Consider the following 13178-nt stretch of genomic DNA (forward strand, 5'->3'; position numbering starts at 1 on the left):
AGCTTGAGATAAGTAGGACAATGGCTGTGTGCATGAGTACGGAAAAGAAAAAGTCCGCCTATGTAAAGATTTCCACTCCCCCATAAAAAGCCAGCTATTGGAGGCTGCTTTGGACCCCACCACACATTCACACACATTCAATGCCACCAGGACCCTCGGCAACACCAGTTTTGAGTAAAACATCTAAGCTTGTGGGGTTCACCATATATAATATGTAAAATCTACTCCGTTCATCAGGTTCTATACTCGATTCTAGATCATTAGGAAAAAATTCAACAAGATGAAAAACTGGTATGGGCCACACCGCATGGGAAAAACGAATTGGGATGCCAACCATAGGTTTGTGGGTGGGCTCATCGTGGTGTTTATATTTCATCAAAACCGTTAATCAGATTTAACTAACAAGTATGAACTGAAATTAAAATAATCAGCTTTATCAAAATATGAAACGGGCCACACCGTGAAAACTTACAGTTTTTAGTAGCAATTTCACAATTTTCTCATTGGTATGGCCCATCATACTTTCTAATCAGTTTTATATTTTTAATGTACGGTTTAAATAATTATTCTCACGTGATGGACGGAGTGGATTTCACATATAGAACTTGGTGGGCCCCACAGAACTTTAGTGTTTTACGCGGCTACGTAAAACAGGTGTTGCAGACGATTCCGCTCCCATTCAATGGCATTGCTGCTACTGAGAGCTCTTTCTGTTTCCGTTGCACCACCACCACCACCACCACCACCTCTCCCTTTCTTTCACTGCCTCTATCATCATCACCACCCCCATCTTTTTAACAAACACTCCCTAAAAAAACACAAATACCAACAGCGACAGCAACATCAAGAAACCCTCCAAACCTTTTTCTTTTCTTCCATACATATATAAACATGTGTGATTTTCCTTAATTATATCATATCATTGTTATTATTCCCCTTGTTTGTAATACAAGCTTCTCAACATGAGAAAACATGGCCTTCTCTTCCTCTGCTTTCTCTGTGAGTATCTTTGTCTTCTCCATCGTGGATTTATCTTTCTTGCTTTTCTGCCTCTTTATCTTTTTTAATGTTTTCCTCACTTGGGTTTTCAGTGAAATTGCTTCTGGTTATGTGCTCTTATTGGAGTTTTGTTGATTTTGGGAGTTGGGTCTCTTAATTTGAAGTGTATTACTGCCTTTTGGCTCTTTATTTTGGTTTGGATTTGGAGTTTGTTAGTGCTTGGTAAAGGGTATTTTTGAAATTGTTTTCTTGGGTTCCTTCAATATGGTGGCTAGCTTTACAGTGAGGTTGAATGACAGGCACAAAATGAACATGAGTAATGCTAATATGAATGTAGCTGTTTAGAAGTTCTAGGGAGGTTGCTCCTCACAGTACACATGACAAACATATCTGGCAAAGGGGACTGTTGATCTGGTGGGCCATGGTGTGGATGGGCTATAGCCTGAATATCACAGTGATTGCTCTGGTTGTCCAGTTTTTGTGAGATTTGCCGGTTGAATGTGGACTGCTGCTCTAATCGTTCCTCCTGCGGTCCACTGATTGAATGTCTATTGCAGTCCAATTTCCTTGCCTTTTGTTGTATGGCAGCCCATTGGGATAACAGTTCTGATCTCCAGATATGTTTGCCATGTGTGCCACGAGGAGGGAGTTGTTATTTGATGGAGTCAGAAATGAAAAAGAAAGGGTTGAGCAGCATGACAATGTTGATATTTAAGGCGATATTCCCCCTTGCTAATGATCAAATCAGTTTACAGGACACATAATCAGCAAATCCTACCCTAGGATACAACACCCCAACCTCTTGAACAGAGAATTCTGCCCTTCGACTTGCGAAGTAAGAGAAAGTACCTACCAAACACAATAACCTCTATTATGACTAGACTTAGAAAAATCCGTAAATTCTGTTATATAATGGCAAATTAGAGACTAGCATGAAAAGAAGGCTTTGTTTAAGAATATGAGAGAGAGAGAGAGAGAGAGAGAGAGAGAGAGAGAGAGAGAGAGAGAGAGATTGGGTTTTGGTCAATGAAAGTTTTGTAGGGTTATGTTTCATATAGGCCTGGATGGGTTACTTTGGTGCCCCTTGAAGCGATTCTTCAGCCACCTTGAATAGTCACATTCTATTTTAGAAACCTGTTGGTGGCTTTCATGGTAATTATTCATCCTGGTTTAGATTAATTCTGGTAAAATTTCAAGGCTTTGGAGCTCCTTGCTATCATGTGAAGTGCAAAGTGCATGTCATGTGCAGCCGTGACGCCTGAAGCACTCAAGCCCTTGAAAACACACACATGTACATGGGGTTGTGAAGCACCCTAGCCACACACTCATCAGCAAAACCAAAGAGGGTCTTCTTTAAACTGCATTTTTTCTCACTATGTGAGGCTAAAATTTTGGCAAGGCATTGTGAAGATAAACACATGTAAGACAAAACAATAAGGTAACATCATTTTCAATCCGGCTTGAAAGTACTGTTGTTGTAATTCGGAGCCCAGGTCTTCAATATGAGTGCTAGGAAATTGTAATTTGGTGATTTTACACTATTAGTTGGTGTTTTGTTAGAGTACAAAATTTTAAGTGCACTTGCTTTGTAGTGTATACGAGTGTGAGAGTACACATATTCAGTTGTCTTGTGGTGCACCATATCCTTGGAGATAATGGTGCATCTTTTTCAATATGTTGAGGATTCCGTTAGTCATCCTTCGAGCCCACAAGGTTCTATTAAGTGTTAGGTCTAAGATTGTGCCATTGGCTTCATCTTCTTGGTTGATCTCCCACAACTAGGTCTCGACACTTATATAGATTGAATACAAGAAGATCGTCACATTCTTCCGACAATGATCATAGGTGCTCTCTCTGAGGAGCACACTAAGTGAGCCGCCCAAAATTCCTATGCATCTCGTTGACAATCTCCCGATTGCTTGACAACTTCATGAGGATCGTCGGCATCTAATCCATGAGGTGTCCATCATTGAGCATGTTCAAAACTAAACTTAGCAAGCACCTCATCTTTATCAGCCTTGAATTGTATTTGTCTACTAAACATAGGTCGAAGATAGTTGCAGCAACATACTTTTTAGTGATTGAATGGCAATTTTCTAAGATGCATGTAATAGCCTTCATCCCGTCTTGGTCACAATCATCGATCTTAACCTTGGTGGAATCGAGGATGGATAACATGAAAAGGGTTGCATCTTGACAACTTTTTGAGGATTGTCATCATCTCATCCACAAGATGTTCGATGCTGAGCATGTTTAGAACTGCACTATGTTAAACAGACTAAAGAAAGAGAGAACATACAAAGGCTTAAATTAAAAGAGGGGCTGGGGCACTCTTACTAGATTATAGCTTCTAGGTGCACGGGGTGCTACATCGCTTCCACACCTCTCTCACTAGACTCAATGACTTGAACCCCTTTATATAGATAGGAGTCAGTGTTCGAAGTATCGGTATCGCTACAAGTTTCGTTGGCTGGGGATACAAAAACAATATCAATATTGTCGATAATATCGCCGATAACTGGAAATGCAGGGAAACATGGGAAAAAAAGTAGATTTTTTCAATGGAACTTTAGGCACATATTTGCATATTTAGGAATAAAAAAATTGAAAAAAGAATGCATACATAATAAGTTTCCAATTAATGGGAGGCTAAAAGCATATGTTATCATAAGAAATTAGTCCAATCATCCCATCCATCCCATCTATCCATCCAACCATCCCATCTATCCATCTAAACATCCAACCTTCCATCCAAACATCGATCGATATTTTAGAATATCGACAATTCACAATATTTCACCAAGAAATCGTCAACAACTGGAATTTAAACAATTGAAAATATTGGCGATACATTGGTGATATCGATACATTAGCAATACAAGCGACAAATTGATTTTACACAATCGAAAATATTGGCGATACATTGGCGATATCAATACATCGGCCATACTTAGTGATACATCGCAAATACCTAGGATTTCTAATACTACCAGTGTTATCTGTTTCATTACCAGTGTTATTGGTATTGCCGAGCTGGAGATACAAATAATGTTGGGGGTACTTCAAACAATGATAGGAGTTAAAACATGTGGGACTAAAGTTATAAGACAATAAACATAAGACACAACACAAGAAAAGATTGAGTTCATATTCTCAACAATTCCCTTCAAACTCAAGATGGTGGGGTTCAAGATCCTCAATTGTAACTTGTCTTTAGAATGAGCTTTCAATGTCCATTTAACCTTTTCTTCAAATAATAGGCCATAGACAAACTTGACAATTGTTGAGCCACAAATGATGCAAGACAATTAACCACTTGCTCTAAAAGCTCGAACTGTTAGAGTATGGCGAATTAATCCCTTTGTCTCATAGCCCAGGCCCCACATCTCATGTATGAGGACCTCGGCCGAACCCCCCTTGTGGGCCCCAAATCACATGGGTACCGCCTTAGACGGACCGCCCACCCCAAGTGTGTCCCTGCATCTCGTAGGCTACCCCACTCGAGCCCAATGTGAACTGCGCACTAATCACCCTCGGTGAAGAGTCTCGAATACGAGACCTCCCTCGTGGGCCCCGCCCACCCCGAGTGTGTCCCTGCATCCCATAAACGACCCCACTCGAGCCCAGTGTGAAAATGCCCCTGCATTAACAAGACTGCTATTCACATGCAAAATCCTCTAAAAGACACAAGTGCAATACAACACAACAAATGAGTGAACTTGATGCAGGACATGGAAATTAAACATGATATGCAAAAAAAATTCAGGCCTAAGATCATACTAAATTAGAAACAATCACACAAAATTTCACACCCCACATAAAGTCAAGCACTCAATGATGGGTAATCTATGCGGGTCCACTCCAACGAACCAAAACGCAGTCCTCTAACTAGGACACTCTCCCTAGACGTCGTCATCGACCAGATCGATAGTGGGGCCCTCCTCTTCCTTGCGTACGTGCGTAGGGGAGGTGTGCGTGTGCGCATGATGTCCCCATCAACTCTCCCCGACTGCAAAGATTTCGCCACTGGCGAAACAAAACTCTTGAACCACTCCAAGATGTCATGATCAAGTCTTCGAAGTTCCTCCTCGGTGAGTCACGTACTGTCTGAAGCTGAGCGTGACTTCCACTTGATCGGGAACTTTTAAAATTTGTCGTCCGATGTTGATCTATCTGATGGTCCAGGATAACCTCTCTCTTCTCTGGGTATGGGAAGGGTAGGTATGAGAGGTAGAGGCTGGGAAGATGGGTCGAGAGGGGGCCATAGATCAAAGGAAAGGTCTGAAAAATCAGGATGGTTAGGTGAAAGGCCGGACAACATATCAGTGGTCCCCTGAAATGCAGCTAGATCCTCCACATTGAATGTAGAACTAATTCCCATGGAAGGTGGAAGATCTACCATATACGCATTGAGACCGTTTCGTTTTATAATTTTGAATGGTCCAACGCTACGCGCCCATAATTTACGAACGACTCTCTGAGGGTACTACTCTGGCCTGATGTAGACCATCATAGAGTCCCCTACATTGAATTCCTTGAATTGTTTATGTTGGTTTGAAGAAATTTTGTAATGTTCATTACTAGTAGTAATCTTTCACCTGATTTCTTGATGCAAGGAGTGAATATGATGTGCAAAAGACTCTACAGACTTTGATGGCCTATGAGACTGACATAGGGACAAGATCAATAGGTTTCCTAGGTTTATAACCAGTAACGACTTCAAAAGGATTTAGACCTATGGTATCGACAGAACTATTAAACGCAAACTCGACTATAGGTAGTACGGTGTCCCACGTCCTGGTGTGCTGTATATGAAAACAAAGAGAAGACAAATGATTTTCTTGTATTTGAGACAACCTTAAAGGGTTGAATATATAGAGATCTATAGTCATTTATACAAGGTAAATGATAAAAATAGAATCATCTATTTATGGAAATTAGCTATACATCATTTATCTATGAAAAGTAGCTATACATGGCATGTGGCCTGTCTAACATCCCCCCTCGAACTAATGCTGGTCATCGACAAGTAATAGTTTACCAACTAGAAATGAGTGACGTGCAGAAGTGAGGGACTTTGTGAGAATGTCTGCAATCTGATCATGGGATGCCACACGTGGAAGAGAAATGAGCCCAGACTAAAACTTCTCTCGGATGAAGTGACAGTCAACTTCAATATATTTTGTCCGTTATGGAAAACAGGGTTAGATGCAATCTGAATGGCACTTAGTTATCTACATGGAGTGGAGTAGGATTCTGTAGATGAACGCCCAAGTCGGAAAGAAGTCCACGTAACTAGACAAGCTCATACAAGTAGCTGACATCGCTCGATACTCGGCTTCCGTGCTTGATTTGGAAACAGTGACTTGCTTCTTACACTTCCAAGAGATGAGAGAAGTGCCGAGAAAAACACAGTAGCCAGTGGTAGATCTTCGTGTGAGAGCGCAACCGGCCTAGTCAGCATCTGAATAAGCACGAAGGTCTAGAGTTGCCGTGGAGGAAAAGAACAATGATCAATCTAGAGTTCCACGGAGGTACCGTAGGATGTGCAACACCGCAATCATATGAAGAGTCCGAAGAGCAGAAACAAACTGGCTGACTATTTGGACAGCGTAGGTAATATCAGGGCGAGTCATTGTTAAGTAAACCAGACTCCCAACCAAACAGCAGTATAATGTGGGCTGCGCAAGGAGATCACCATTGTCACGGCCATATTGAACGTTAAGTTCTAAAGGAGTCTGAACTGTTTTCTGATCCATCAAGGAGGCCAAGGTGAGAAGATCTTCGGTATATTTACGCTGGCTAACCAGGATCCCACGTTTAGAACATGAAAATTCAAGCCCAAGAAAGTATGTTAGATGGCCGAGGTCCTTCATCGTGAAAGATGATTTCAGAACATCCTTTAATGCCGAGATGCCAGTAGCATCGCTACTAGTCAGGAGTAGGTCGTCAACATATACGAGAACAATGACAATGTCAGGATCAGTGGTGCGCAAAAATAAGAATGGGTTATGACCACTTTGAGTAAAGTTAGCACCCATAACAACATCATGAAAGCTTTGGAAGTATGCCCGAGGTGCCTGTTTGAGGCCGTACATAGCTTTCTTTAGGCGACATACCTTATTGGCAGGGATTAAAGAGGCAGGAGGAGGTTTTAAATATACTGTCTCTTGGAGGTCTCCATGAAGAAAAACATTTTTCACATCCATCTGTGCGAGTGGCCAAGAACGAATGGATGATATTGTCAGAAGAGTATGAACAATTTTCATCTTGGCCACAGGAGCGAATGTCTCATCATAATCAATTCCGTGTTCCTGTTTGTATCCCTGAGCGACAAGCCGAGCCTTGTATCGATCCAATGATCTGTCAGATTTGAGCTTAGCAGAATAAATCCATTTACTACCAATTAACTGTTGGTCAGTGGGTCGAGTGGCAATGTCACACGTATGATTATCATCCAATGCTTCAAGTTCTTCTGCCATAGCCTTTTTCCAACAATCATGAGTGGTTGCCTGAGGGTATGAAGTAGGAATAGATACAGTATCCAGAGTAGCTTTCATGGCAGACAGAGTATATCAAGCGATCAGGTTGTTGATGTACACGAGCAGAATGACGTATCAAGGTGGGTGCTGGATCGACAACAGGTACAGTAGGGAGAGTAATAGGTGGTGGATTTGTACGTATTCGTCGTGAGTAAACCTGCAACGGACGAGGGAGAGTACTCGAAGCAAAAGGAATGTCAGGAAAAGCGGTAAGATCAGGAGAGTTTGGTGTGTGCGGAGGAGGAACAGATGAATGAAAGGCAATATGCTCAAGAAAAACAACATGTCGTTATACCCGAACACGACGAGAGACCGGATCATAACATCGAAAACCTTCTGAGTTTCTTCAAATCCCAAGTATATACATCTGATTTTGGGGGGAGTTTGTTACGTTCACGTGATGCCAGGTGAACATAACATACACAACCAAAAACACGAAATGTGGAATATATAGGAAGTAAGCCGGTGAGAACAAAGTAGGGAGATTTACTGTTCAGAACTTTGGTTGGCATCTGGTTAATCAAGTAAACTGAATGCAACATAGCTTCTACCCAAAAAGAACGAGGAACACTCATAGCTAGCATCAGGGTGTTGGCAGTTTCAACAATATGGCGATCTTTTCGTTCAGCCACCCCGTTCTGTTGTGGAGTATGAGAACAGGTGGTCTGATGAACAATCCCATGACCTTGAAGATATGTACGAAAATTTATTGAGAGATACTCTTCCTGAGTCAGAGCGGAGAGTTTGAATTTTTACCTGAAATTGAGTGTCCACCATAGAGTAAAATATCTTGAATTTTTCAAAAACCTTTGACTTAGAGTGCAGAAAGTAAATCTGGGTGTAATGTGTGAAATCATCAATGAATATAACATAGTATCGTAATCCAGAGAGAGACATAATTAGTGAAGGACCCCAGAAATCCGTATGCACAGTTCAAACTGATTTTGTAGTACTTAGAGGAAAGAGAATACACTTACTTTTTGAAAGACAACGGGAAGAACAAGAATAATCCAAATTACTTTTATTAAGAGAAATATTCCCTAACATGCCAGAAGAAAATAACTGAAACAACCGATCTGAATGTGGATGATCCAGGCGAAAGTGCCAAAGTTTCCACATTTTATTTGCCGAATAAATATCTGATGAAGATGGAGAAAAGAAACAACAAGCCAGAGTGACAGATTGGTTAAAGTCCAGCACGTACAGACAACCATGCCGCCTACCCATCCCAAGTACCTTCCCCGTTGCCAGATCCTGCACAAGACAACAGTTTGGAAGAAATATGACTAAGCAATTATTGCATGAAAGTTGACCAACATAAATTAAATTTGAGGAAAGTTTAGGGACATGAAACACATCACGAAGGGTGAACTGGTGATGGGTAGAAGGAGAGAGTCAATGAACCAATGAAGTGAATGGGTAGTCTAGTGTCATCCGCAGTAGAAATAGCCTGATTTCCAGTGTAGAGACGAATGTCGCGAAAATGTGATACGTCACCAGTCGTATGATTAGAAGCACCCGAATCGAAGAGCTATGTAGAAGATGAGGATATACCTGACATACCGGCAAAGGGCCTGCATGATCTGCTGGAGCATCATAGGAGTCAAAGGTGAGGAAAGTCCTTCAGCAGAAACAATAGATGCAGTATCATTAACAGAAGGCTCGGAAGAAATAATGGTGGAAGTAGCAGAAAGAGCACGACCACGGCTACGACCTCGACCACCACGGCCGAAAGAGGAAGCATGGGCACGTGAACGGCAGTCCTGAATACCATGACCAGTCCGTCGATAATAAGCGCACCAATCTTTGTACTGAGCAACGACATGTCCCACTTTGTTGCAACCGCAACAAATTAAAGGAGTAGAATCACGGGTTGGTGCAGAGGTGGATACAGCGGGTACGAGATCAGATGGTCCCTGAGTTGGGGACGTGGGAGAGAGAACTTGCAGTTGTTGTTCCTCAGTTAATAAATCATTAAGAACCGAATTCAATAAAGGAGTTGGGTTACGGTTCAAGAGAGCAGCCCTATAATGCTCAAATTCTGGACGCAACTTCATAAGAAACTGTCGAACTTGCGCATTATTTGGAATATCTTAAATTCATGAGGAAATTTCGGATCTATCATATCCATTTCCGTCCAAATTGCAACAGTTGTAGAGTAGAATGTTTGAATACTTTTGTCTCCCTGAGTAAGGTGAACCAGATCTTGCTCCAGGTGGTGTAATTGAGCCGCATTACTCTGTTGATAAATTGTCTGGAGATGCTCCCACATTGCCTTAGCAGTGTGATGTGGCGTGAGGCTAATAGCTATTGACCGATCGACCGAATCGAGAATCCAGGTAATATCCGTCCATTTTTTATTTCCCACTCTGCCATTTTGTCGGCATCTGTGGAAGTGGGGACAGTAATAGATCCATTAATTAGTCCCCACAAACCACGACCCTTGAGGAAACTCTGAAAGTGGATGGCCCATAGATTGTAGTTGGTACCATCGAAACTACATCGTGGGGCCTCTGGACGGAAAAAGTCTTTGTCCATATATCTGAAGTGAGGTAAACCACGCCGAGGAAGGAGGTACCTTGCAGCAGAAGAGCTAGTCGCAGCGACAGCAACAGAACAGCAACAACAACAGCAACAGCAACAAAACAACAACAACAACAGTAAGGGTTTGGGACGGAGGGAGGCGGTCGGACTGGCTGGGTGTGGTTGCAGGAGTGGTCGGACGCAACAGCAAGGGTGGTCGGACGGGGCTATGTGACGCGGCAAGGGCCAGATCTGTTAGGAGGTGGTGCCGGTGACGAAGGAGGTGCCGAATCAAGATTAGTATGGCTCAGGGTGTCCCAAAACGGTTACGTATCGGCCGTAACGGCCGATACGTAACAGTAACGGTGGTACCTGTTACACGATACGGGGCCGTATCGGCCGAGTCCCTTTTTTGTACACGTAACGGCCGTTACGGGCGCAACGGCCGTTACTGACCCGTAACAGCTGTTACGGGCCTTGGAAAAAAATAAAATAAATAAAAAACCCTTACCTTTTTCCTTTCTTTTCCTCTTCTTCTTCTTCTTCTTCTCTCTCTTCTTCTTCTTCTTCTTCTTCTTCTTCTTCCTCTTCTCGGCCCGCTACGGCTGCGGCCTCCTCCTCCTCCTTCTTCGTCTTCTTCTTCTCTCTCTCTCTCTCTCTCTCTCTCTCTGTTCTTTCCCTCTTTCCCTCTTTTTTCTTCTCTTCTTTCCCTCTTTTTTCTTTTCGGTTTCCCTCTCTCCTTTTTTTTTTTTTTTTTTTGGGCAGGCGTAAGCTGCGGTAGTACGTGTCACGCTGAGACGAGCGCTGACACTCCTCGAGCTCCGAGTTGTACGAACGGTTCAAAGGAGATCAAAGTTTTCTAGGCTCCACAGTGATGTATTTATTATATCCACACCGTTCATCTATTTTTAAATATTACTTTAGAGCATTACCTTAAAAATGAATCGTATCCAAAGACCGTCTGGACCACACCAAAAATAGCAGCGGAGATGATGATTTTCACCGTTAAACAATTCGTAGGCCCATCGTAACATTTATTTTCCATCCAATCTGTTCATAAGGTCAAAAAGACCTGAATGAAGAGGAAAAACAAAATTCATATTGAGCTAAAAGTTATGTGATCCCAAAAAACTTATCAATGGTAGACGTTCAATCCCCCACTGCTTTTTGCAGTGTGGTCCACTTGATAATTAGATCTGTATTATTTTTCGTGTCAAGCCTTAAGACGATCTCGTCAAATGAATGGACGGTTTAGATATAACACATTCATCATGCGTGGGGCCCAAAAAACTTTGACATGTGTGCTACACTTCACAGTCCGAGTCCTGCCTAATTTGGAGCCTTAAAAAATTGTACCGAAGACATATTAACTTAAAATTTACCAATTAAATTATAAACTGCAATTGCTAACTCACAATGCCAAAATCAAATTATTTGAATAGTTTTAATTGTTATTTGGTGTACTCTTATTTTTTAAAATAGGGCCTTTTGATTTTTTTCATGATTCACTATCCAATAAATGTCCACTAATACACAAGTGGGATAATGACAATAAATTGCATGAATTTGAGGCTAATTTGGGGCATAGATTGATCCTCCAAGTCAGCCCGAAATTGGCAACGCCATCTACCTGAATTTAATTTCATTTTTTTAAAGAACTACTAGGAGAAAGATATTAAATTGTTAAGTATATAAATTAGATATTTAGAAAATTAAATATATACATTTTGTAGTCAAATTCAGGTTACCTGGTTCAAAAATTAATCAGACAGTCCGATACAGCTTCTCACCTACACCACCATAAACATGTTCCAATTTATAAATGAATGCATATTTGGAATGCTTAGAATATTCCGGATTTAATACATATTTTTTTATATTTTTTTGACAAAAATTTTTTTTTACGCCGTTACGGGCCATTACGCCCCCGTATTGCCGTTATGACCCCGTATCCGTATCAGTTTTGGAGGTCACCGTTACGCCAACCGATACCGATACGGGACACCTTGGTATGGCTTTGATACCATGAAAACAAAGAGAAGATAATTGGTTTTCTTGTATTTGAGACAACCCTAAAGGGTTGAATATATAAAGATCTACAGTCATCTATACCAGGTAAATGATAAAAACAGAATCATCTATTTATGGAAATTAGCTATACATCATCTATCTATGGAAAGTAGCTATACATGGCATGTGGCCTGTCTAACATCCCCCCTCAAACTAATGCTGGTCATCGACAAGTAATAGTTTGCCAACTAGAAATGAGTGACGTGCAGAAGTGAGGGACTTCGTGAGAATGTCCGCAATCTGATCATGGGATGCCACATATGGAAGAGAAATGAGCCCAGACTGAAACTTCTCTTGGATGAAGTGACAGTCAACTTCAATATATTTTGTCCGTTATGGAAAACAGGGTTAGATGCAATCTGAATGGCACTTAGATTATCTACATGGAGTGGAGTAGGATTCTGTAGATGAACGCCCAAGTCGGAAAGAAGTCCACGTAACCAGACAAGCTCATTACAAGCAGCTGACATCGCTCGATGCTCGGCTTCCGTGCTTGATTTGGAAACAGTGGCCTGCTTCTTACACTTCCAAGAGATGAGAGAAGTGCCGAGAAAAACACAGTAGCCAGTGGTAGATCTTCATGTGAGAGTGCAACCGGCCCAGTCAGCATCTGAATAAGCATGAAGGTCCAGAGTTGCCGTAGAGGAGAAGAACAATGATCACTCTACAGTTCCACAGAGGTACCGTAGGATGCGCAACACCGCAGTCATATGAAGAGTCCGAGGAGCAGAAACAAACTGGCTAACTATTTGGACAGCGTAGGTAATATCAGGGCGAGTCATTGTTAAGTAAACCAGACTCCCAACCAAACAGCAGTATAATGGGGGCTGTGCAAGGAGATCACCATTGTCACGGCCATATTGAACGTTAAGTTCTAAGGGAGTCTGAACTGTTTTCTGATCCATTAATGAGGCCAAGGTGAGAAGATCCTCGGTATATTTACGCTGGCTAACCAAGATCCCACGTTTAGAACGTGAAAATTCAAGCCCAAGAAAGTATGTTAGATGGCCGAGGTCCTTTATTGTGAAGGATGATTTCAGAACA

At 41.8% G+C, this 13178-nt stretch overlaps 1 protein-coding gene across 6 annotated transcripts in view; it reads left to right on the forward strand.

The window, feature by feature from the left end:
* The first annotated feature begins 667 nt into the window (after nucleotides 1-667).
* Nucleotides 668-13178, forward strand: part of LOC131221294 (uncharacterized GPI-anchored protein At1g61900-like) — a 47420-nt gene continuing 34909 nt past the window's right edge. For 3 of the 6 annotated variants that reach the window (XR_009159181.1, XM_058216500.1, XM_058216503.1), the window contains exon 1: nucleotides 668-999. Coding sequence is in view for 5 of the 6 variants with exons in the window: in XM_058216500.1 (XP_058072483.1) it covers nucleotides 963-999 (37 nt within the window). In the remaining variant the exon portion in view is untranslated. The remainder of the gene's footprint in view (nucleotides 1000-13178) is intronic. The other 3 variants (XM_058216499.1, XM_058216501.1, XM_058216502.1) reach the window with 1 other exon arrangement.

This window comes from Magnolia sinica, chromosome 12 (genome assembly GCF_029962835.1).
Source record: "Magnolia sinica isolate HGM2019 chromosome 12, MsV1, whole genome shotgun sequence".
Classification (NCBI taxonomy): Eukaryota; Viridiplantae; Streptophyta; class Magnoliopsida; order Magnoliales; family Magnoliaceae; genus Magnolia; species Magnolia sinica.